Below are 25,597 nucleotides of genomic sequence, written 5' to 3' on the forward strand. Positions count from 1 at the left end.
GGGAGCAGGTGTTCTGGAAAGTGGCTGAGTTCTGGTTTGGCTTTGGGTCAATCTGGACTTGAGATACAGGTAGGACCGTGAAACCAGCACTGCCCAATACAAGTAAAAAGTGAGCCATATGTGTAATTTTTCACTTTCTAGCAGCCGTATTAAACGTATAAAAAGAAACGGAATGTTAATTTTAATAAGATATTTTATTTAACCCAGTATATCCCTAAATATTATCGTTTCAGGAGTCCCTCTGCAGCATATCTCAGTTTGGAAGCCACATTTCAAGTGTTCAGTGGCCACAGGTGGCCAGCAGCTGCCTTAGCAGACAGAGCGGGATTGGACGGACAGCAGGTCAGAGCCTAGGAGCAGGCGAGTTTCAGGCTCCTCCCCAGTTCACTGCTTGAACTCTTCGTAGAATGGAAATTGAGCCATTTCGGGTCTTAGGAGACAAGGAGACCTCACAGACCTCTGGTTCTGGGGTGATCATGTGAGTACTTGTATGTAATAGAGTTTTCATTCTTGGGAGCTGCCAGATGCCAGGCACTTGCCTAGTTCTCCCAAACTCTCACAAAAGCCCCCAGGACAGTTATGATTAATGTCTGTGAGTAAATTGAGCTGTGATTGGAACCCTGCTCACTCTGGCTCCAAATCCCAGCAGATACACCAAGGGAGTCGCTTTAAAATGGGTGTAGGTGTGAGCATGCATGTGTACATATGAACATGTCTCCAGAATAAGGAAGAAGTGTGCATGCAGGGGCTGAGGCCAGCTTGAGGGTTCCTGGGTCCTCATGGCTGGCAGAGGGTCCTCTCACCAGTTTGAGAGGTCATTCGTGAGAGCTGTGTTTGGGATGAAGGTGGAGACATGGGGTCCTGTGGGCAGTGTGGGTATGACGCTGGAGGAGATGAGGGAGGGAGGGAGATGGAATCTCAGGGAGGAGCAGCTATTTGTCCTTGGTGGTGAGGGGCTGAGGTGTGACTGCCAGGTGGAATCTTGCCCCTCCCAGCATATGTAAAGGGGTGCTGAGTGCCAGGGCAGTGGGGCTTGCGTGTGCCTGTGTCCAGGCACAGCTCACTGTCCTCCGCAGTCACGCTATCCCCCCAGCTGTGTCTGGACCACTTCCTCCTCGGCCAGCAGCCAGGCTCCCGTGTGCTCCTGGTAGCTGAGCTGGGAGGAAGGCACTGCCAAGATCCCAAGGCAGAGGGAAGTATGGGGCTGGTCTCAGACTCTCCCATCCAGGCCGAACAGGAAAAGCGCATGGGTCCAGGGTGAGAAGGTGGCCTCCTCCTCATGGGAGTGGAGAGAGGACAGAGAGCAGGGAAGAACCATCCCAAACCGCAGGCTGACTGCACAGAGCCTCCAATCTGAGCAGATTCTGTTCAGCTCCAGGTTTCAGCCAGATGAGGGGCCCCAGGGAAAGGAGGAAATTGTGAATGAAAAGTCAGAGTCCATGTGATTGGGGGTTGTTACCTAAAGAGCCCTTGAGTTTATTGAGCACATATATTCAAGAGGCTTGGGGCCTCTTCCTGTCTCCATGGATGCTTCTCGGATTAACTAACCAATGGGTGTAGGGTGGCCAGCAGGGAAGGGGGGCACCCACAAGATAATGGTAAAAGCTCCAGCAGTAGCCTTGCTCACCTTACCCTCTTTGCCCAGAGAGGAGGAGCAACCTGCTCAAGAACTCTGACTGGCTGGACCTGATGGCTTCCCTTTACACATTCTTTCCCGTGACTTTCCTGAGCACCCGCTGTGTGCAGGCACTGCCCCTGGGGGAGCGCAGAATCTTGTCCTCCTGAAGCTTCGCCCAGGGCCAAAGCTGACCCCAACAAGGTGCTCATACAGGGCACATCCTATGGGCCTGGAGCCAGGAGTGGAGAGAGCTCTCTGAGCAGGGGAAAGGCCTCTCTAGAGACCTGCCGTTTGCACAGAGGCCAAAATGACTGCACTAAGGGGAAGTTTAGCGGACACAGGAGACTGGGGGTCCCAACAGAGGGAAGAGCAGGGGCTAGGGCACCGAAACAGGAGGCAGTGTGCTGGAGCAGGCAAGCATGGGAGCTAGGATGATGAGGTCAGAGGTATACATGGGGTCTCTAACCCTAACCAAGACCCTGGGTTTTCCCCTTGCTGTCACGGGAAGGCAATGGAGAGAGAGTTGACAGCAGAGGGGCGAGACTCCTTGATTTTTCCTTTTAAAGAACTGGCCTGACTGGTACTGGAGGTAAGTCAAAAGGGGGCAAGGAGGAGGCAGGGAGGACACAGGGAGGCCGCTGTGGGGGTCCAAGAGCCAGATCCTGGAGCTGGCCTGGGAAAGTCATCGTGGAAGCTGTGAGAAGTGAATGAACTCAGGATATTTTTTCAAGGTGGGGATTCTGGGAAGTAAGAGAAAGGAGAGGGGAGTCCAGGAGCAACTTGGGGCCCCCATGACCCCTTTGCCTGTAAATTTCTGAAAAGTGGGACTCAGTGTTCAGAAACTCAGCCCTCCTCAGGGGCCCTGGGGCACTGTTATTAGATTGGGGGCTGCCTTAGCTGGTTCAGCTTCCCCTCAGCCCCAGGCTGGGCTCTTGCCTCCAGGTGAGAGAAAAATCCCATGCGTCCCCCCCACCTGCCCCCTACACACACACACACACACACACACACACACGCACACATATAACACGCATACACACATAGATACAATACACACACATACACACACACGCACACACACACACACACAGAAGGGGTTATTGAGCATCAGCTCCAGGATAGTAGATGGGGCCCAGGCCTAGTGTGAGGAGCTCAGAAAGGGGTATAGAGGCGTTAGAGTGGCAGAGCTTCCCCCTGTCTGGACTGTCTCGGAGCTGCCCCCTCGGTCAGGGGCCTGAGCCAAAAGACCCTGCTCCTCCCTCCCACTCTTTAACTGGGTCCCCTCCAGGGCCATCTCTGGCCTGCTCTCCCAAGGGCGCACTGGGTGTGGCTTTGGTGGCAGGGCAGGAGAAGACCTGGCATGCTTTGCTTACAGCCACCTGGGAAGAACAAGCTGCTGCTGCTTCCCAGTCAGCCATGCTCTCGAGGGCTCACATGGGGACCAAGCTAAGCTAGTGACATCAAGCTCAACAAGGGCTCTAGTCTGTGCAGTGTCCTGTGGACCTCGACCCTGTCCCTGAGGAGCCCCCGAGAGGGGTCACTGACCCAGGGCATTAAGAGTCCAGCACCCTAACCTCCTCTCCATATCCAGGTTATGACTTACAAAGGGGCCTCCCTCCAGGGGTCTGAGTGCGTGAGAGCCCAGATCGCCTGCTTCCAGAACCTCGCAGCCCTCCAAAAGGCAGGGTAGAGGTGGACGCAACAGATCTGAATCCAAGCTCCACCACTTGCCTGCTCTGTGACCTTGGGTAAGTCACTCTCTCTCTCCCCTTGTCTGTTAAATGGGGATAATGATCCAATTGTCCCTCACTATTGGGTTCATGTGAGGATCAATATTAAGGCTGCATATGCAGGTCCTTCCCTCTTACTTACAGAGCATTTGAGAAATGTGAAAATGTCAAGAGTCCCGAGGTCAGGCAGCAGCCCCAGGTTACCTCTGAGGGCATCCACAAGGCAGAAAGGGAAGCAGAAGCTGTGAGGGCTGGGAAGGAGGCTTCGGAGACAAAAGCACAGCAATTGACGAGCAGAGCGGCAGGTGTTTATTCTGGGGGTTCTGATCCCAGACACCCTCACCCCACGCCATCCTCCAAGCTTGGGGTCCAGAGGGCCAAGAGCTGGAGTCAGGAAGAAGGATGCAGTCGTGGTGATGGCCACTCTGAGTGGGGATAGAAGGGAGGACAAGGCCAGGGCTTGGAGGGAAGCAGCAAAGAGAAGACAGAGTGGGAGCCTGTGAGAACCAGGTCTCAGTTCTCCTGCTTTCCCCATCCTGACCCTCGGACTCTGAGTGCTTGGCACTGGGGGCCACACCCCTGCCACTGCTGGACACCGTCCCACCGCTACCCTGGGCGGCAGACAGGTCTGTGTGCCCCTACCCATCCGCCAACCCCCCGCGACAGCCTTGAGATGGAAACCGCATCATTCCCAGAAAGAGGCTGGCACTGCCCAGCTGGACCCACCTGGGCTGGCCCTCAGTGCTGGTCCAGTATGAGGGGCACCTGAGCGCTGTCCACTTGCGGGGGCAGCCGCTCGCCTGTGTGCACGTTGAACATAGGCAGGGTAGAGAGCGGCCTGGGCACCTCTCGGCTAGATGCCATCTGACGCAGCTCCTCTGTGTTCCCACGGATGGTGCAATGGTGGACCATCTGGATGCTAGGGACACAGGAGGGAGACATACACGATGGGGGGAGAAGGACAAATAGGAAGTTCCTCGGTGCCAGCTCAGTATCCAGTGACTTCATAGGCTCTGGGTGCAGACATCCTGAGTTCACACCCGTGTATCCTCTGCAAGTTGCTTAGCCCCTCTGAGCTTCAGTTTCCTCAACTGTAAAATGAGGATAATAAAAGAGCCTACTTCCTAGGATTGCTGCGGAGTTTAAATGAGAAAATACAGGTTGGGTGTTCAGAAAAGTGCCTGGCACAAGGTAAGAGTTCCTGAGATACTAAGACATGACTAGGTGCCCACCGCGGCATGGATTTCCAGAGGCCACTGTTTGCTGGGCTCTGTGTGGTTTCTATATTCTGATGGTCCCCTGGGTCCCTTCCAGCAATCAGTTTCCATTTCTAATGCTGTCTCCCTTCCCCATCATCCTCATTTTAGTCTGGCAAACCTTCCTCCTCCACCTTTTCCTAGCTGTTGCCCAAGTTCTTTCCCTGGTGGACTTTGACTACTTGTGCTTTAGATCCTCAAACCTTGACCCTCTCCCACCCTGCCCCACACTGCCCCCAGCACTGCTTAGTGCAGATGCTAAGTCTTACTTCCTGTCTGTGTCTGAGACCCGGTCTCCTTGAGGCTGGGACCAGGCTCCACCCTCACCGGGCTGGAAACCCTAGGAGGGGCTGAATGAACTGACAGCCACACCCATTAGCAAGGCCCTCCGGAGCTCTAGATCCAGTTTCCTCTAGGAAGGCTGAGCCTCCTTCTCATCTGACATTCTTATGGGCTTGTTTTCTGCTGTCCGGGAGCAACTTTAATTCATTTTGAGAAGTAGGGTCGCACAGTGGTTACGCACGAGGACTTGCTTTGGGCCTGAATGTGAGTTCCTCTGCTTACTGGTTGTGTTACCCTGTGTGAGTTATTTGAATTCTCTGCCTCCATTTCCTCAACTGTAATAAAGCTGTTGTATGAATTAAATGAATTAATGCAAGAAAAACATTTACATGTACAGGTCAGCATACAGCCAAAGATAGCTATTATTATAGGGAGTCTTCTGTTGCTATTTTTATCACTGGTATTATTAGAGTAGGTCCACTGATGAACTTGGCCTCCAGTAGAAGGACATTTCCAAGCCCTTTGGCATGAACCCACCCACACTTGCTGGCTTTTCACAGACTCCCTGGTTGCCGGGTCAGACAGACAACAAGAACTGGTTTTCTTTAAGGGGTGGGGGCCCCAGGCAGGGTGGAAGCCATCCTTCTTACTGCTGGATTACTTACTGATCAAATTCAGGAGGGGGAAATGTTTTCCATCTATATCCCCATCTCAAGTAGTGGATACAGACTCCGGCTGGAGTCTGAGAGATAAGACTAAAGGAAAGATTTTCCAGCTTCCTGCTGAATGAGCCACTCTCCTCCCCAGGGAGAAGAGAACCAAGCACTTTCTGGCCAGCGGAAGGAGGTGGAGCCACCCACTTAAGGCGAGGGGAGGGTCAAAATGAGCTCTTGAGTCTGGAATTTGGCAAGCAGAGTTGTCCAAAACACAATTTTCCATTCCCAGGCAAAGGGAGGCTGAGACGGGAAGGGAGCAAAAAGGGTATAGAAGTGGAGGCAGCCAGGCAGGTAATAATCTCAGGCAGGGGAGGCCTTGGTCGATGGGCCCCCTCCCCACCCCTAGCCCCACATCTGGGTCTCATTACTCTAGCAACACACACAGGTGGAAAAATGGTCCAGGGACGTGTTTTCCAGAGCAGGAGCAGAAGTCAGAGCCACAGCGCCCTCCCCCACAATCTTTCCACATCAGCACTTGGGCAGAAAAATGAACAGGCAGGCATTCACACACACACACGCACACACACACACACACACACACACACACACATATACACACAGCCCCTTGAGCCCTGCCTCTGGCACACAGCTCACAGGAGAGGGTCGTTGGGCTGGAGGATGTTCTGACCAATAAAATCTGATGCAGGTAAAAACCAGGCAGCGGATTCACTATTTTGGATAATTTCAATTTCCTCGAACAAACAAAAAGAAAAATGAATAAAATTGGAATTTGTAGAAATAAATCAACATAAAATCCATACCAGCAAGGGCTAATATTACACACACATGGTAAAACTGGTTATTGACTCAAGATTGATGGTAGAAGCATATTTTCCTGACATCAGCAGAGCTAGAAAACTGACCCAGGAAAGCTGGACATGGTGGAAAGTAACTGGTCAGAAGAGAATATTCTCAATGGCAGAAGATAAAATTGGTCAAATTTGGCACAGGCCAAAAAAAATTGAGGAGGAAAATCCAAAACTTACATAGAAAATCACTGTTCCCAATAGGGGAAAAAATTCTACCAAATAAACATGAAAACAGAAAAGAAGGAAATCCTTTTTATTACTTTGTTAAAAAAAAAAAGTTGATCAAGGAATTAAATTGAGTTAGATAGATCAAGGAATTAAATTTCTGTTCACGCTGGGAAATTTGTTCCCCATAAAAATTCAAAAATGTAGGTATAATACTGATTCTAAAAAGTTTTGTGTTCTTCAACCCATTGAATTGAGATGGTGGGGTCAAAATGGTGGGTTTAAAACTGGGGTCTTGGGCACCCTAAAATCAGCTGGTGAGCAATACCCACCACATGGGTCCATCCGCCTGAATCTCTCAGCCACAGCCCTTCTTCCCAGGCTAGGCATGCCAGATGCCCACACTCGGTGGTATCTCCCCTCTGCCCCACCTAGGGGGAACAATGGGTCCACTGTGACCTCACAGGATTCTGGTGGCCTCACAATGTCCCCCTGAGGTCACTACAGAGATACCCTTAGCACCCCCTGCACCTCAGGCACCAGTCTGCCAAGGCCAGCGTAGGTGATCATCCTTGGTCCTCTTTCTGGCCACCCAGGGCAAGGCTCGGGCCAGAGCCCTATAGGAAGTCTCTGAGGGAACCAGGAACTGGGGAACCTCCCACACCGAGGAGCAACCCAGGAGAGACTTCTAGCCGCCATCCTGGAGGTCTCTGCACCCAGTTCCCTTCACCCACCCCCGGAAGAGATGCAGAAAGACACTTCACTGCCACCCCCATCTGGGCCCTTGGCCTCCAACACTGCCCTGGGGGCAGGCGGGCAGGCCAGCTCATCTGGACTCCCAAGCAAGAGTGAGACTCGGCGCCGCACCAGCCCCAATCCCCACCGGAAGCCGAGCATATCCAAGGTGATCCTGGGGTTCGTGGCAGACAAAGGGGCAGGCCACCGCGTGTCCCTGGCCGCCCTGAAGAAGGCTGTTGCCACCAGGGGCTACAACATGACCCGCAACGCCTGGCGCTTCAAGCGAGTGCTCAAGGGGCTGGTGGACAAGGGCATGCTCAAGCAGGTGACAGGCAAGGGGGCCACCGGCTCCTTCCTCATGGGCAAGAATCATGCCTCCAAGTTTAAGCTCAAGGCCAAGAGACGGCGGCAGCGGCGCCAGCGCCGGCCTGGGCAATGCCAGTCTGGGCAGCGCCGGTTGCTCAGGGGCTCCAAATCGGGGCACAGGCGACCCATCAAGGGGGTTCGCAGGGCGGCCAAGTGCCGCCGCAGTTAATCAGGAAGGTTGGGCAAGCAGGCAGGGGTGCCAGGCCCGCCACAGGCTCAGAGCAGTGAGAATAAAAGGAGCCTAACTTATTTCACACCTGCCTCCTGGAATCTTTGGGGTTCAAGGGAGTGGGAGAGGAAGAGGTTTGGGGGGCACACAGGAAAGGTAAGGCCAGGGGTGGGGAAACCTGGTCAAATATAAGGGTAAGATTTGGGAAGGGCTGGAGAAATTGAAAGCATCCAGATATTAGCTAGTCCAACCGCATTATCTTATAGGTGAAGAAACTGAGCCCATCACAGCAACTGTGCAGCAGAGCAGAGCCTTGAACATAAGTGTCTGACTCACAGTGAAGTGTGGTTGTGTGTGTGTGTGTGTGTGTGTGTATGCTGGTGCACACACTGGCAGCCTTGTAAGTTGCTTCCCAAACCCTTTCCCCGAAGGTGGCAGCAGATCCTGTCCCACATTAGACTCTTCCATGGAGACCAGAAAATGAGAAAGCCAAGCCAGGATAGGTGGGATCCAGCCCCCAACCAGCCCAGGATTGGAGAACACAGACTAAGTGTGGCCGCATTATCTGGGATTTGTCTGCTGCCCATGGAGGTTGGAGGGTCCAGCTTAATAGCCCAGGGGAGCTCCCACCCATCCCCCAGACTTCCCTACTCACTCAGAGGTGGCCAGGTCTCTCTTCAGCCTGTGGAAAAGCAAGGGAGGGGATTAGCTATTATCCACAACCCTCCTGGTGCAGGCCATGCAAGGGGCCCCTGCTCTTTTCCTGGCCGTGGATTCCACTCTCAGAGGGATCTGGGTCCCCAGGCAGCACAAGTGCACAAGGCGTCTACAGTGTGAGCACCAGCCTTGGTGCCCTCCCTGCCCTCTGCCCTCATACTCACCGTCCCTCCCGCCGGCAGCACATAACATAGGCCAGCAGCAGGGTCAGCAGCAAGGCCACCAGAAGGGGAACCAGGAGGGTGACGAGTGCGTCGGTCAGGAAGTCTCGGGCTGTGGCCTCGGTGGGCGGGCAGAAGAATGGGTCATGCTCCAGGATCCCACCACCTGGAGCAGGTGCCTCGTCTGCAGGCTCTGGCACTGACTTGTCCACCTGCTCAGGAAGCCGAGGGTTGACCCAGGAGTGGATGGCTAGACACAGAGCCCCCCAGGGCACAGAGCAGGAGTTCTACTCCATGAAACTGCAGGGATTCCTCCCACCTTGCCTCTCCCAGCTCATGTGATGGAGCAGGACAAGCACTGGTCTAGAAACCAGGAACAAAATTCTAGGAGAGGCAGGACCATACATGGGTTAGAGTACAGTCCTCAGGTTTGAATCTTGTTTCAGAAAACTTCTGCGCTCTGATGATTTACCTCTAGGTGCCTCGATTTCCTCATCTGTAAAATTGGGATGCTAATAGTGGTACCTGTCTCCCGGGTGGTTGCAAGTATAAAACACGTGGATTGCACAGTGCCTTACCCATAGCAAGTGCTCAAGAATATTGATTACCAGTTTCTGGCTGTGCTATTGGTCAAGTCACAGGAAGGGTTCCTAGCCCTGGGAACAGGATCTCTAGGGACCCTAGACACCTCAGCTCCATATCCCAAAGAGCAGAAGTGAGCATCTTTGGTTTATAACACGGGGGTGAGCTATCTATTCCATGTTGCAAGATAATTTGCTAAGTGACACCTTAGAGGAAAGGAAAGTAAACAGAGCTGTCACACAGAAACCCTAGGTGGAGAATGAAGTTTGGCACCACTCTTGGGAGTGACTGTTGTAGCTGTTGAGTTGGGTGGGCACAGCTGGGGCTCCAGAAGCTGGAGATTATGGACTCTATTGCCCTCTTGTGGGAGAAGGTAGAACATCAGGGGTGTGTGTGTGTGTGTGTGTGTGTGTGTGTGTGTGTGTGTGTGTGTGACAGAGAGAGACAGATAGGGAGACAGTAGAGATAACTGGAGTGACAGAGATGGGATAGGAAGGTGAGGATGAAGGAGACCGTGACGGGGGCCCTGTCCCGCCCCCACTCCCAGAGCCCTCCTCACCAAAGACACATTGCACCAGTCAACCCGGAAGTGAGGTGCCAGGGTGTCATAGCAGGACAGTAGTGGAGGCTGGCCCTGGGCACAGCGAGCGTGGCTGTCGGGGGATGCCACCATCTTCAGGCAGGTGGAGAAGGGTGAAGCAGAGCCCACCTTGATGTATACCCTGGGCCCAGACAGAAACCACTATTAGATAACTGAGGGTGCCAACTGAACACTGGAGATTTGGGGGTCATGCCCAGCCTGAGGTCTGGGATTATGGTGAGAGTATACAGAGCACCCCAGTCTTCTGGGGACCTTGTCCTCCCGGCAATATCTTTTAATGGATAAATCTTTCGTGTCCTAACGGACACGAGGAAGTGCAAAGTTCAGGGTAACTAGGGTTTGGGCCCTGGAAGGGCAAGAGGCATGACCAGAAGGAAGTGGACAGTGTGACATGACACTAGCAGGTAAAGACTGGTGTGGTGAGCGTGCAAGACAATGGATAAGGCCCCACTTGGGAGTTAGGGAGACCCATGTTCTATGCCCACCACCTAGACAAAAGGCAAGCGGCTCCCTCCTCCAGGAAGCCCTCCTGGGCTGCATACCTACCCTTCCTTGCGGCCCTCAATAGGAAGGGGGACTCGGCCCCCACGGTCCAAGGCAGAGGTGATGTTGACCAGCTGGAGTTCCCCTGGCTCCCAGAGCCCCCCCAAGGCTGTGAGGAAATGGCTGGCAGGTGTCGAGGGCAGCACTTCCTCCACATCATGGCTGCGCACCAGGAACTCAGCCTGGTATGGCAGCAGGGGGCCTGGGAGGACCAGGTGGGCACTTCAGACTGTACCCAGCCCCCAGTCCCGCATGGATCCTTCCCACGCCTCCCCCCATCTAAGCTCCTCCCCATAACCCCTCAGCTCCCTTCCTTCTGCCTAGTACCTCATATATCACAGGCCTCAAACACCCTTCCCCGACACCCACAGCCTCAACGACTGGCCTGTCAGCAGAGCAGCCGAGAACACAACTCCAGTGTTTTCAGGGTGTCCTGCCCCCGACTAGTTGCTTCTACAACTTCTTCCAGGGGAGATTCCCCCAAGACCGGCATGATGGGGTAGGGATGAGACGGGGCTGGTGGTACCTTCTGGGTCCCCAATCAACAGCACCAGCATCTGCTGGGTGGTGTTGAAGCTGTCCCGATTGTAGGCTGTGACCTGGAGGATGGAGCAGGGGGCTGAGAGGTTGGGTTGGGAGAGAAACGTGTTGCAGCTGGGCCTGGTGAGAGGAGGCTGAGGAGCGCACCACATTAGAGGCAAGCGACTCATGCAAATGAGGGAGCGCCGGGTCCCTGCTGCATGCCACACAGCCAACTGCGGCCCCTGGTGGTACCTCAATGACCTGGTGCCCACGATCTTCTGGGGTGGCGGTGCCATAGAGGAAGCCAGGCTGGTAGGGGCTGCGCTGGGTATAGCGGAGCCACCGAGGCAGGTCTGGGTGTCCCTGGAGGTGGGCGTGGTAGGTGATAGGGACGGGGGCTGGGGCAGCTGGTGGAAGGGAGGAGAGGGCATTGGAGACATGACAACAGCCTTCCCCAGCCCTGGGCCAGGCACCCCCCAGCCCACCCCAGTGCCCCTCAGGCCCCTCTCACGGAAGGCGTGCTCAGGACGCTGCAGGAAGCTTCCGTGGTCCAGGGTGTGTACAAAGACCCGGCCCACAAGTGGGTGCAGGGTGGTCTGCTGGGCCTCGGTGCCCCCCAACCCTTCCAGAAGACCTGTGGGGAAACACGACCCCAAACACAACGGCCCAGCCTCAGTCCCAGCCGGGGAATAAGGTCCCCTTTCCACCCAGTCCTTGGTGGCCCCGAGAGACCAGAGAAATGTGTGAGAGGAGAGGGACAGCTTTGCTGGCTCCCAGGAAGGGCGGGGGGGCCCTGACTGTGCCATGCACTATCAGTGATGAGACCCAGACCTTAGTTTGGTTTGGATTCACGGAAGCCCCTCACCCCTCATTTTAGGCCCCCAGTGAGAGTCACAATGGGCGAGGATTAATGTCTGGCTGAGACGGGTGTGGGGGGTGTGTGTGTAAGGGCACTTGGAAAAGAATTCCAAGCTGACTATCTGGGAGGCAAGAGAGGAAGGAAAGAAGGGAGGGAGAGGGAAGACCCCTTGGAGGAGGCAGGTAGCCGCTCTAGGGCCTCCCCTAAAATGCAGGGGGAATAGGGTCCACACCAGCGTCCACTAGGAGCTGAGCAAAGGGAAGCCTGAGCCTGGAGGCCCAGGGAGAGGATCTGCCCCAGCAGCCCTCACGTCTTCCCAGGGCCAAATTTAGCCTGGACCCAGAAAGAAGCCAGCCCAGCAGCTCATTAAAGGGCCCCAGCGCTCTGGGCCTGTGTGGTTAAGGCCCAGCCTGACACCCCACCCCTCAGAGTTTCCAGCAACCCCCGCCCCGGCACCTCACCTCCCAGCCCGTTTCCTAGAGCCCCACTGATGGGAGAATTTATACCCCAAAGTCCTTCTGGCCCCTGCCTCACCCCAACGACCAACCCCTTCCCTGAGGATCTTCTCACCGCCTCAGCCTGGGCCTCTCCCCTGAAGAAGACCCCAGCTTACCCCCAAGGAGAGAGATCCAGATTAGCGCTGCCGCCATAGCTGCCCCAGCCTGGGCCTGCCTGTGAGTGACAGAGGCAGGCGCGGGGAGGAGGGGAGAGGCGGGGCAGGTGTCCCAGAGCAGCTGGGCCCGGATCCAGCAACAGGGCCCTCCCCATCCCCACCCGGAGCAGGCGCTAAACCTGGGGTGGACCCGGTCTTCACAGGACACGATCCCTCCAATCATCTCCAGGCAGAGGGGTATTTTCTAGATCCCTAACCTAACTGCCTTGATTCCCCTCTTAAAACCCTAATGACTCCCATTGCCCTGAGCTCCCCAGCGGCTGATGAGCTTCAGGCCATGCCTGTACCCGGTCATGCTATCTAGAATCCCCGCCTCTCTTCACTACCCCCACCACACACACACACACACACACACACACACACACACACACACACACTGCCGCAGGCTTCTGCCCCGCCTCACTCTATCTACACCCCTCTGTGTAAGCTGTTCCTTCTGCCTGAGTTCCCTTTCTGCCCTCATCCTACCAGCAAACTTCCACTCACTTTTCAAGACGCAGAACAGGCACCCCCTCCTCTGTGAAGCCTTTCTGTCCTTCATCCTGCCCCAGGCTGAGCGGGGCTCCCTTTGTCCCTGTGCACAACCCAACCACACAGCATTGTGGGTGGAATGGGATCTTAAGATCCGTGCATCCCTGGACCTGTGTGAGGTTTCTTTCTGGCCCTTGAGACAGAGGGGGTTGCCACCAAACCTTCAAGCAGATGCCCCAGGCAAGGACATCTGGGGTCTTCCCTGGGTTAGCCTGAGGGGGAGGGTGTTGGCCCGCAGACTGGGGTGACCCGTGGGCAGCTTAACCCAATCCTGGTCCCGTCCATCTCTCCCACATGACCATCCCACCTGTCCCGGGATAGCCACAGATTCCAAAATGAGCCCCACTCAGGCTGTCAGACCAGGCAGGTATGTTTCAGAGTCCCTTTGGTACCTCTCTGCCTTCTCAGAGATGAAGGGCAAGAGGAAGGAAAGAGGCAGAAGAAAGTCAGAGAGCTCTGGGGGAGCAGGCAGAGGTGCCAGAACCCGGCTAGTTGCCCGGGCCCCAGCCCCTCAGTGGCAACATGTGATTCCCTTCCTTCCTGGCTGCAGCTTCTCCTACTATTTTTAGAGCCACCCAATCACACCCTCAGTTGTCTTAAGGTGGCATTGCCCGAACCCAGTGCCACCAGGCTCACTGAGGCCAGCCTTTCTTATTGATCCTTCTCTCTTTTCCCAAAACCAGGGGAACCAGGGACTGGGCCAGGAGCCAGGCGAAAGTGCCCTGAAAGTCTCCACTGGCCCACAGAGGACTTCCCCACCTCAGGGCTGTCCAGGTTGCAATCTGCTGCTATAATACTCAGCACCTCTGTCCTTTGAGGCCTAGGGATAGTGAGGGCGATCACAAGGTCTTTAAACCTAGTTTGGAAAATTTTAAATAAAACTAAAGTATCCAGAATAATATAATGAACCTCCTTATACCTATCACCGAGCTTCAACCATGATCAACCCACGGCTGATCTCATTTCATGTATATACTTCCCGATTAATTTCCTCTGTCAATTTTTCAAGAGGAATTTTTGAAACTTTATGACTGTTTGAAAATATAGCCATGCATCCAGTTCAAGATGGCAGAATAGAAGGATGTGCGCTCATCCTCCTGCAAGAGCACCAACGTTGCAACTAGCTGAGCGGCCACTGACGGCAGGACGCTGGACCCAAAAGAAGGTAGTGGAAGTGAAAGTGAGGCCACTCAGTCGCGCCTGACTCGGCGACTCGTGGACTGTAGCCCACCAAGCTCCTCCATCCGTGGGATTCTCCAGGCAAGAATACCGGAGTGGGTTGCCATTTCCTTCTCCACAAAAGAAGATAACACACACGCAAAGACGAAGAAGAAGCCACAGCAAGATGGTAGGAAGGGCACCATCATGATCCAGTCAAATCCTATACCCGCCAGGTGGGCGCCCCACAGGTTGGAGAACAATAATACCAAAGAAGTCCTGGAGCTACTGTGAAGGTTCGGAACCCCACGTCAGGCTTCCCAGCCTGGGGATCCGACAAAGGGACTGAGAATCCCCAGGGAATCTGGCCTTGAGGGCCAGTGGGATTTGATTATAGGCCTTCCGGAGGACTTAGAGAAACAGAGATTCCAGTGTTGGAGGGCACAAACAAAATTTGCATGCACCAAGACCCAGAAGAGAGGAGCAGTGACCCCACAGGAGACTCAACCAAAACCACCTAGTGATGGAGGGCCTCCTGTGGAGGCGTGGGTTGGCAGGGGCTCGCCACAGGGACGGGGGCACTGCACGGTCCCTCTTGGCAAACCCTCTTGGGTCTGCCATTAACTCCACCATAGAGCCCACAGACTGGAGAGCTAGGTCACCTCAGGCCAAGCAACTACCAGGGAGGGAGTGCAGCCCCACCCATCAGCAGATAATTGGATTAAAGCTTTACTGGGCAAGGCCCTGCCCACCAGAGCAGTTTTCCCCACTGCTAGTCCCTCCATCGGGAAGCTTACACAAGCCTCAGCCTCATCCATCAGAGGGCAGACAGAAGAAACAAGAAGAAGCATAGTCTCACCGCAGCTAAAACAAACCATGTTACAGAAAGTTAATCACAATGAAAACGCAGAAAGTTATGTCCTAGATGAAGGGACAAGATAAAATCCCAGAAAAACAACTGAATGAAGTGGAGATAAGCCACCTTCCAGAAAAACAATTCAGAATAAAGACAGAGAAGAGAAGATGATCCAGGATCTCGGGGAAAAAATGGAAGCAAAGATTGAGAAGATGCAAGAAATGTTTACCAAAGACCTAGAAGGATGAAAGAACAAGCAAACAGAGATGAATAACACACTGGAAGGAATCAATAGCAGAACTGAGGCAGAAGAACAGACAAATGACCTGGAGGGCGGAATGGTGGGGATCACTGCCAAAGGACTGAGTACAGAAAAAAGAATGAAAAGAACTGAGGACAGGCTAAGAGACCTCTGGGACAACATTAAACACATTCACATTATAGGGATCATGGAAAGAGAAGAAAGAAAGGACCTGAGAAAATATTTGAAGAGATAATAGCTGAAAACTTCCCAAGCAGGGGAAAGGAAATAGTCAACCAAGTCCAGGAAGCACAGAGAGTCCCAGGAAGGATAAACCCAAGGAGGAACACCCCAAGACCCATAGTAATCAAACTGACAAAAATTAAAGACAGATAACATATTAAAAGCAACAAAGGAAAAATGACAAATAACATACAGCGGAACGCCCATCAGGCTATCAGCTGATTTCTCAACAGAAACTCACAGGCCAGAAGGGAAAGGCATGACATATTTAAAGTGATGAAAGGGAAGAAACTACAAGCAAGAATACTCTAACTAGCAAGACTCTCCTTCAGATTTGATGGAGAAGTCAAAAGCTGTCCAGATAAGCAAAAGTTAAGAGAATTCAGCACCACCAAATCAGCTTTACAACAAACGCCAAAGGAACTTCTCTAGGCAGGAAACACGAGAGTAGGAAAAGACCTATAGAAAATAACCCCAGAACAATTAAGAAAATGGTAATAGGATCATACATATCGGTAATTACCTTAAGTGTAAATAGATTAAACACACCAACTAAAAGGCATAGACTGGCTGGGTGGATGAAAACACGTGTATGTACGCACTTCCAAGTCCTAAGTCGCTTCCGTTGCATCCGACTCTTTGAGACCCCCTGTCCTGTAGCTCAGGATAGGCTCCTCTGTCCATGGGATTCTCCAGGCAAAAATACTGGAGTGGGTTGCCATGCCCTTCTCCAGGGGAATCTTCCTGACCCAGGGACCGAAACTGTGTCTCCCATAGTTCCTTTATTGCAGGCAGAACCCAGCCAAAACCCTGCTTGGGACTTGAACCCACATGGCCGGGACTCAAACCCAGCCAAAACCCACGGTACTTGGTTTCAGGCCCTAATGAAGCTGGGGTACTTGATGAGTCATCGCAGAAAGAATTCAGGCAAGAAGTGGATTTATTCAGATACAGAGAGAAGCACACTCCAGAGACAGAGTGTGGGCCATCACAAGTGTCGTAGAAAACCTTTATATAAATATATGTGTATAATATCGGAGAAGGCAATGGCACCCCACTCCAGTACTCTTGCCTGGAAAATCCCATGGATGGAGGAGCCTAGAGGGCTGCAGTCCATGGAGTCACTAAGAGTCGGACACGACTGAGCAACTTCACTTTCACTTTTCACTTTCATGCATTGGAGAAGGAAATGGCAACCCACTCCAGTGTTCTTGCCTGGAGAATCCCAGGGACGGGGGAGCCTAGCGGGCTGCCGCCTATGGGGTCGCACAGAGTTGGACATGACTGAAGCGACTTAGCAGCATGTATAATATATATATTTTAGAAAACTTATTAATTTTTGCCCCACTAAAAACATTATGACATTTTGATTCCACTTGTTTGACTTAGTATGAATAGAATGCTAGATTTGTAATTAAAAAATAGATATGCAACTAGCAACAGAGATTTACTGTATAGCACAGGGAACTATAGCCAATATTTATAATAACCTACGATGGAAAAAAATTGCAAAAATAATATAAATTTTATAACTGTACAATAATAATATAATTTTATAACTGTATAATATAAATCGTGTAACTGAATCACCTTGCTGAGCACCTGAAACACTATAAGTCAGCTATACTTCAATAAAATGTATATATTTTTTAAAATAACTGCAAAGAATATACCTAATCACACATTTTACATAAGGTTAATTTCTTAATATCAGATCTATAGAGTTCAAATTTCCAATTTTTCATACATGTCTTTTCTTTTTACAATGCATTTGTTTGAATCAGGACCCAAATAAGATGCATACATTGCATGTATACATATTCATTGATAAGCTTCTTTGAAATCTCTTAATCTATGGGCTCCCCCTTCAACTACCATTCTCTCTCTCTCTCTGGCTTCCCTTGGGGTAACCAGGTCATTTGTTGTGTAGTCTGGATTTTGTCTGGACGTTGCTGATTGCAACTCTACTGTGTTCTTTAACATATTCCTCTGACCACTGTACTCCTTGAAAACTGTATTTCCTGTACGTTGTTATGTCTCACAAATTGTAGTTGGGTTGAGATTTCCTGATCAGTTGTAGGTTCCACTTTCTCTGGCAAACCATTTCAAAGGTGATCATAGGAGCCCATCTTGATCATGTGATATGTCCTATTCAGCTGGAGCATGCATCTAGGGAAACTGGAAGGTCAATTCTGCATCTCAGTCTCTCAACCGTGTCCACAAAAGCCCAGTCCAGATTCCCACGCCTCTGCCTTACTCCTGCTGCTGGGGCACTGGCTTCAGCTAGCTGATTTTCTGTCCTTGCTGCTTTCCCATCCGCACCTGTTTCCCCAGCTTTCCGCCCTATATTGGCCATTCAGTGTCTCAGTTTAATCCCTTTGGTCCTTTGTCCCTGTCTGTCCCCATCTCCATCAATGTTTGCTGAATAAATGATTAATTGAATATCATCTCTCCAATTCTCGCATTCCACTTCCGTCTCTATGAATCTGTCCCTTGACCTCTGAGCCATATTTTTTTCATCTGCATCTGAAACGGAGGTTTAGATGTCATGAGGGACAAAGGAAAGGGATTATCGTCATTGTGATCCCACCGTCGCATCCGCCCCCTAGACTCCACCCACATCTTTTTCTCCCGCATCCTCTTCTCTGCCCCCAGCAAAACAAAGGGTGTGATCTCTCATTCTGCCACGAGAGGGCGCATTCGTCTGTTCCAGCCCGGACCTGCGCCTGCGCAATATTGGGCTAGAGCTGGGTGGCCAGTCGGAATCTCAACAGACCGCCCCGCCCCGGGCTAGGGATACACGTCAGAGGCGCTTGCTGAGCGCGGCGGCTGGAGGGGACCCACAGCCTCTTGTCCTCCCCTTCCGGGTCCAGAGGATGTTCTCCCAAAACATCAAAATAGTGAGGAGGACCCGAGGGGAGGCAGGGGACTGGACACAATGCCCTCTTTCCTACCTTCCCCATCATCTATATCATTCCTCGGACTTAAAAGGACAATTCCATTTTTACCCACCCCCACGACATTTGGGGGAACCAGCCTGAAGACCTAAGTGTACCCATAATACCCCTCCCCTACTCGGCCTTTTATCGGTGAACTTGTCTTCAAAGGGGTTCCTTGAGCCTCCTGACCGCCCACAGCTATCAGTCTTGAATCTGAGAAGGCCAGAGGCCACCCCTGGCCAAACATTTTAGCTTAGAGGAGGTAACAGAATGAGAGGGTCTGCCTGAGGTCCCACAGCAATCTGCGCCGCTAGATCTCTGGACTTGGAGCTGAGTCCTGTCCAGACACTCCCTTTCTGTAAAGTGGGGGCAATAAGGGTTGATGAGATAATGGAAGTGAAAGTGCTTTATAATCTGTAAAACTCTGGAGGAAGTAAGGGGGCTTTTATTTATTTATAACTGACAGTGCAAGGCAATAGCTGCCCAGGGTCAGCCCACTAGCACAGCTTGAGAGCTGGGAGAGGTCAGATTTAGAAGCCATCTCTTCTAGAGGATTAGGAGATAAACAGAATTTCACTGTCTTACCAAGGACTTGCCAACATGGGCCCCAGTCTCACCAAAACCAGAAGGAAGGTAGCTGAGGTCATCACTGAGAAGTAACAGAAGCACCACGGCAACGACTTCCAGTGAAAGGTATCTCCATCAGGCTGCAGGAGGAGAGAGATAATTACATGCCTGAGGCCTGGGGCCCTGGCTGGAGAGATCACTGAAGTATTGTAGATTCTGACACTAAGGAAGTGCTGAAGCTCTTGAACTTTGGCAGTCTGTTCAAACTGCAGGCCACTGTGCCCACAGTTGGGATGAATTTCACAACATCACATGGAAACTTGACTCTTGCTGCTGTAGTTTAGTATTTTCACCCTAAACCTTGGACAAAAGAAAGAAAGGAAACAAAGTCTCTGAACTTTTTTTTTTTTTTTTTTGCAGATGGTATGATTATTTATGCGGAAAACCCAAGAGATTCCATAGGTATGTTGTCAAGAGTTACTCAGAGAGATCAGCCAGGATGCTGGACAAAATTTAACATCCAAATTCAAATAGAATACAGAATTCAACAGTGTTTCTATACTCAAGCAATAATTTATTAGAAACTAATATCTTTTTAGAAAGAAATCATACCCAAAATTAAAATTGTACAGAACCCAGAAAAAAAAAACTTAGAAAAGATATTAAAAGATATTTATGAAGCAAAATTAGGCTATAAAACCATAAAAACTACCAGCTAGAAAAGGAATAAATTGAGCGATGGAGAGATATATTAAGTTTAGGGATGAGAAACCTCAATGTCACAAAGACAGTTCTCTCCATAAAAATCTTCTGATTCAATCCAAGCCCACTAAATATTGCAACAGGGTTTTTCAGAGAGCTAGGCAAACTGATTCTAAAATTCATATGGGAGAGAAGAGGACCAAGAAGAGATTAGACAATTCTGAAATGAAGACTTATTTGAAAGCGATAGTAATTAACACAATGTGGTATTGTTGCTGGGCTAGACAGAGATCAATAGAATAGAGTGCCCAGAAACAGATCCAGGCATATGTGGGAATGCGATTTATGACGGCAGTGGCCTTGCAACTTAGCGAGAATACACATTTCAATAAAAAATGTTGTAACAATTGACTTTTCATCCATAAATGTTAATTTCAGATGGATTAAAGATCTGAAAGTGAAAGACAAAACTTTAAAATAATTAGCAGAAAATGTAGGAAATCTCAGGAAGGAAACGTTTTCTTAGATGAGAGACATAATTTATAAAAGATCAATTTCACTACATCACCAAAAAAAAAGCTTTGTCCTATGAAAATGACATTATAAACAAAAGATAAGCAACAGCCTAGATGATAATATTGGTAGGACATACAGCAGATAAAAGGTTAGTATGTGGGTATTGATCTCCTACACATCAATAAGCAAACGCAGAGCTTTGAGTGCCACGCCAAATGACATTCTTTTCCTTATTCCTACTGATAGACTCCTGATTCAAAAGTCAAGGGTCTAGGCTTTGGATGAGGCTGGGCTTTCCCCGTTCCCATCAGGCGAACAGTGATTGGTCTAAGGAGAGCATGCTGATAAAGTTCCTCTGGTCAGTGATTGGTTTAGATATAGATATGTATACAGTTCTGTCCACTGAGACCAGAAGGGAGATTTCCTGTGGGACTCTGGGGAAAAAAAAAAAAAAAAAACCACCCTGAGAAGAAAGCATCATTTATTTTGCTTCTGGACATTGTTGTCTGCATGAGACACCCAGGGAAGAGGCAGCCATCTTGGACCATAAGGGGGCCAGCCTAGGAAGAAAGAACCTCTTCTTTGATGTCACAGTTGAGTCTCTGAATGAACCAAACCTAGGACTCCTTGTTATGTGAGATAATATAACTCCCTTTTTTTGCTTAAACCACTTCTAACCAGACTTTCTGTAACTATATCAATAGTTGCACTGGGTAGCGAAGGATGTGGATGTAAGCAATTTGCCTGGAAGAAACCCAGATGGCCAATGAGCATGATAAGATGTTCTGCCTCAGAGGCAAGGAATGCAAATGCAAATGAGATACTACTTCACACCCATCAGATTAGCAAAAATAGAAAGTCTAACAAGAGCAGATGTTGGCAAGGATGTGGTCAGATAGGACATCTTTTACAAATGCTGGTGGCAGGAGCATAAACAGGCTACAGAACAGCTCAGCAGGACTGGTCTAGGTGACAGTGTGCCTGCAGCCTTGGCTTCCCGCTCCGAGGTGTACACTCCAGAGATGGGTTCAGATGAGCACAAGGATGCTCATCACAGCCCTGCTTATTACAGAAAAACAGAAACAACTCAAAAGCCCATCAGCGGAGGAGCTGATAAATAAGTTGTGGCTTGTTCATATGATGAAATAGTAAACAGAAGTTAAAATCAATGAACCAAAGCCACATATATCAATGTGGCTCCATTATGAAAAGCACCTCAAGTGAAAAAAAGACACAAATTATACATACAGCGTGATGGTCTTATATATATTTTAGTAATACAGAAAGCATTATTATATGCTGATTTATGAATAGTTAAAGGTATAGAAAAAGTATGAAATTATGGGCTAGACTTAAAAGGGAAGGAAATTCTGACATATGTTACAACGTGGGTGAATCTTGAGGACATTATGCTATTTGAAATAACCCAGTCACAAAAGGACAAATACCATATGATTCCATCTATAATATAGATTATATATGATGCACCTAGAGTAGTCAGTTCAGAGACAGGAAGTAGAGTGCTGGTTGCCAGGGACTTGGGGGTGGGGGCCTGGGGAGTTACCGTTTAGTGGATAGAGTTTCAGTTGGAAAGAGGAAAAAGTTCTGGAGATGGATAATGGTGATGGTTGCATCACAACACGAGTGTACATAATGCCAGTGAACGGTACACTTAAAATGGTTAAAATAGTGATTTTTATGTTATGTATATCTGACAATTAAAATGGTTATTAAAAAATTCTGGACCATAAAGGATGCATTCCAAATTTTTGAGAGTGGGTAGCGTTGGCAGTGGGATTAGGGAGCCAGAGAAAGGGGTTTCAGCTAATTCTCATGTTCTGTTCTTCTATTTGAAAGAACCTGCAGCAAAAATGACACAATAACAGCAGGATTTTGTGTTTTGTTTTGTTTCCTTTTGGCCACTTCCTGCGACGAGGGATCTTATTTTCCCAACCAGTACCCCCTACTTTGGGAGTGCAGTGTCTGAACCACTGGACCACCAGGGAAGTCTCTGCTGGTACTTATAAATCAGTTTTGTTTGTGGACTTCCTGGGGGCTTCCCAAGGGGCACTAGTGGTAAAGAACCCGCCTGCCAATGCGAGAGATAAGACAGATACGGACAGGTTCAATCCCTGGGTCAGGAAGATCCCATGGAGAAGGAAATAGCCACCCATTTCAGTATTCTTGCCTGGAGAATCCGATGGACAGAGGAGCCTGGTGGGCTACAGTCCATGGGGTCGCAAAGAGTTAGACCCGACTGAAGTGACTCAGCAGCAGCAGCAGTTGGTGGAGCAGTGGATAAGAATCTGCCTGCCAATGCAGGGGACATGGGTTTGATTCCTGGTCAGGGAAGATTCCACATGCCTCAGAGCAACTACGCCTGAGTGCCACAACTACTGAACCTGCTCTCTGGAGCCCAGGAGCCGCAGCTGCCAGGCCGACATGCTGCAGTTACTGAGGCCCCTGTGCCTAGAGCCTGTCCTCCACGACAAGAGAAGCCACCCCAATGAGAAGCCAATGCATCTCAATGAAGAGAAACCCTCTCGCCCCCCACCCCCACCCCACTCACCCCAGCTAGAGAAAGCCCACACAAAAAAGTAACGAAGATCTGCCTCAGCCAAAAAAATATTTTTTAATTGTTTGTTATGTGATTCTCTTTCTTTTTTGGCCTCTTGCAGGGATCGAATACAGGCCAACAGCAGTTGAAAGCACCACATCCTAATCACTGGACTGCCAAGAAATTCCCTGAACTTTTCTTATTTTTTAAGAAACTTTTCAAACTAAAAGTAAAAACGTAGGTGTGTAAATTCTTTTCTCTCCCAGAACAGAGAGTTCTCTAAAGTAGAACTGCCCTGAAGTGGCAAGATTTGCCACCCCAGTCCTCACTGTCAAGGCCACCTGAAGTGCAAGGGGTTTAGCATGGAGCCTTAGAGCTGAGCTGCTTTTGCAGAGGGTACCTGGGCTAGGCACATGCAGCCCGCTGAGCCTGGTGGAGCCAGTTGTTAGGGAACCTGGCAGGGCCAGTATCTGCTCTCCCTTGACCCTGGGCAGGTGAGGCAAAGGCTGACGGGAAGATGCCTTTTGAGAGCCAACCTCTTTCCCAGGCACCCACTGCAGACCCAGACAGCACATGAACAATAGAAACCAACATCAAAACACGGGAATGTGTAATAATAGCACTTGGAGCAGGCAGGAAAAAAAAAGGGTTCTTCGAATCTGCTGATGACAAAATAACATTGCTCAATCTTTCCCTTTTTTTTTTTTTTTCTTTGACTTCCTTGCATATCTCTCGAGTTCCCATAGCTATGGCTGTCTGCTTTACAAAATACATATTTACAAGCCCTCTAAGCCTGGCTAAATATAGCCTTTCCTTTAAAGCAACTGATGATTTGGAGAAATCTTTCCTCTGTCCTATCCTTTCCCTGCCCCCAACACACACACACACACACACACACACACAGCCTGACTCCTCCTTCTAGGTCTCCGTCCTAAATCTCAAGGCATCTGAACTTTCCAAGTGACATTAGAACAAAATGTGGAGGGTGAATGAAAGAAATAGGGGCTCAAGCAGAGGGATCCAGGAAAGGCAGTCTCCCAGCTGCGGGAGGACCTCAAAGAATCCCTCTCTCTGCAGGGGCACTGGGGGCCTTGAGACACTAAGAGGCAGGAATGAAAAACCCTTTGGGAGGTAGAGAAGCAAAGTCACCTTCACTCCAGGGATGATCCCAAAAGATTTGGAGACAAGGTGTGCTTATATTTCAGAATCTCATATAATAGACCTTAAAGGGAAACGAGAGGCCCCATAGCCCAGTGGAGACACAGGTAGAAATGCAAATATTGATGCCTTGTTTCAGCCACACCTCCCCACACATGTACACACATACCGTTACATGTTTGGATAGCCATGTAATCAATAACAGCCTACACACCAAGTTCAGACATTCAAATTTGAACAATTTGATGAAACTGAGGCTTAGGGAGTAAAAACAATTAGCCCAACCAAGGTCGCTCAGCAAGTGGGTAGAAAAGTGTTAGTCACTCAGTTGTGTTCAATTCTCTGCGACCCCATAGACTATAGCCCACCAGGCTCCCCTGTCCATGGAATTCTCCAGGCAGGCATATTGGAATGGATAGCCATTCCCTTCTCCAGGGAATCTTTCCCACCCAGGGATCAACTAAAGTTTCCTGCACTGCAGGCAGATTCTAAATGCATGGAGGTAGGGCTTAGTTCATGCTAGGGCATGTAGCTCAGAGGGTAAAGCCTCTGCCCACAATGTGGGAGACCCGGGTTCGATCCCTGGGTCAGGAAGATCCCCTGGAGAAGGCAACCCACACCAGTACTCTTGCCTGGAAAAGCCCATGGACGGAGAAGCCTGGTAAGCTATAGTCCATGGGACATCACAGGGCTTAGTTCAGACCTTATAAACCTCTGTCTCTTTTCTCCAAAACTGGAAAGTCACTTCCCACTTCATGTCTCAGCCTTCTTCATTCCCACCGGGAAGAGGTCAGCCAGGAGCCACTAAGGCCCCTTCAACACTGACATCCTGGATTTGAGCTCTCCTGTATGTAAAATGTATTCACAGGCAACCCTTTCCAGCATCCTCAAATTAGCCCAAATCTCTGGCAGAGGAGGACAAAAGCAGAGTAGTTGGAACAGGGGCCACTGGCTCACCACAGAATGACCAAAGAGCAGGGTCTAGGCCAGCCTTTGCTCAGGTGACCCTAGCCTCGGAAACACCACTTTCCTAGGCTAAATCTCAAGACCCAGGGCTGGAAAGAGAAGGCAACCTTGGCTTGCCCACCCCAGGAGTCCAGGGCCCTAAGAGCTCCAGATTTATTTATCACAAATCAGTTCTCTCTGCATTTCTCACCTACCTTTGCAGTTAACACCTGATGTTTAAAAGGCAAGCCTCAAGGAGCAGTCTCAGAAGGCCCTCCTCAAATTTGAGGATAGGTGGGAAAATAAGGAGGGGCTTTATCTGGAGGAAGGTTGGGTTCGAATTATCTCCCCCTAAAGAAGCCTCCAGGCTTTTTAGCAACAGCTGGAAAAGGCACACAGCCTATCTTCTGTGTTCCATCCACTTTCACTTCAGTTTACCCTTACTGAGGACAGAAAAGCTAAGTAATTTGTCCAAGGTCACACAGCTAGTAAGTAGTGGATCCAGGATTTGAATTCTGGCAACCTAGCTCCTGGGCCAGCTTTGGGAACCATTCATTCTACTCTATTTCACAACAGAGCTAAGGAAGGGTTAGAAGACTACCGGGCAACCGCACAAAGGATAAAGGAGAGAGAAATAATGGTTAAATTACTCTGGGAGCTGAGTGAGGATCTCAGCCTGA

General features: G+C 50.3%; 2 protein-coding genes across 3 annotated transcripts in view; one reads left to right on the forward strand and one right to left on the reverse strand.

Annotated features, from left to right (window-relative positions):
* LOC114116862 (spermatid-specific linker histone H1-like protein) overlaps nt 1–8,937 on the forward strand; it is a 13,711-nt gene extending 4,774 nt beyond the window's left edge. Inside the window, exon 3 of the mRNA XM_042255832.2 lies at nt 234–8,937. Within this exon, the coding sequence (XP_042111766.1) occupies nt 7,319–7,846 (528 nt within the window). The 5' untranslated portion in view covers nt 234–7,318 and the 3' untranslated portion in view covers nt 7,847–8,937. The remainder of the gene's footprint in view (nt 1–233) is intronic.
* Nucleotides 3,632–12,514, reverse strand: SGCA (sarcoglycan alpha). 2 transcript variants are annotated; one of them, XM_027974701.2, is made up of 10 exons: nt 12,445–12,514; nt 11,484–11,606; nt 11,225–11,379; nt 10,977–11,049; nt 10,454–10,652; nt 9,866–10,028; nt 8,728–8,936; nt 8,502–8,528; nt 4,072–4,264; nt 3,632–3,770 (listed from the first exon to the last, which is right to left on the reverse strand). In XM_027974701.2, exons 1-9 carry the CDS (start codon nt 12,479–12,481, stop codon nt 4,084–4,086), a joined length of 1,167 nt encoding a protein of 388 aa, XP_027830502.1. In that variant the 5' UTR covers nt 12,482–12,514; the 3' UTR covers nt 3,632–3,770; nt 4,072–4,083. The 2 variants fall into 2 exon arrangements, with proteins under 2 accessions (XP_027830502.1, XP_014954202.2); XM_015098716.3 differs by having other exon boundaries at nt 3,632–3,804.
* Between the last annotated feature and the right edge of the window lie 13,083 nt (nt 12,515–25,597).

The sequence above is a fragment of the Ovis aries genome, chromosome 11, assembly GCF_016772045.2.
Source record: "Ovis aries strain OAR_USU_Benz2616 breed Rambouillet chromosome 11, ARS-UI_Ramb_v3.0, whole genome shotgun sequence".
Lineage (NCBI taxonomy): Eukaryota > Metazoa > Chordata > Mammalia > Artiodactyla > Bovidae > Ovis > Ovis aries.

Coding starts and splice junctions, on each gene's coding strand:
- SGCA (XM_027974701.2), bottom strand. CDS start 12,481: ATGGCGGCAGCGCTAATCTGGATCTCTCTCCTTGGGG. Junction 11,380..11,483: donor GCGTCCTGAGCACGCCTTCC/GTGAGAGGGGCC, acceptor CCCTTCCACCAG/CTGCCCCAGCCCCCGTCCCT. Junction 8,937..9,865: donor ACTGGTGCAATGTGTCTTTG/GTGAGGAGGGCT, acceptor CTTCCTGAGCAG/GTGGACAAGTCAGTGCCAGA.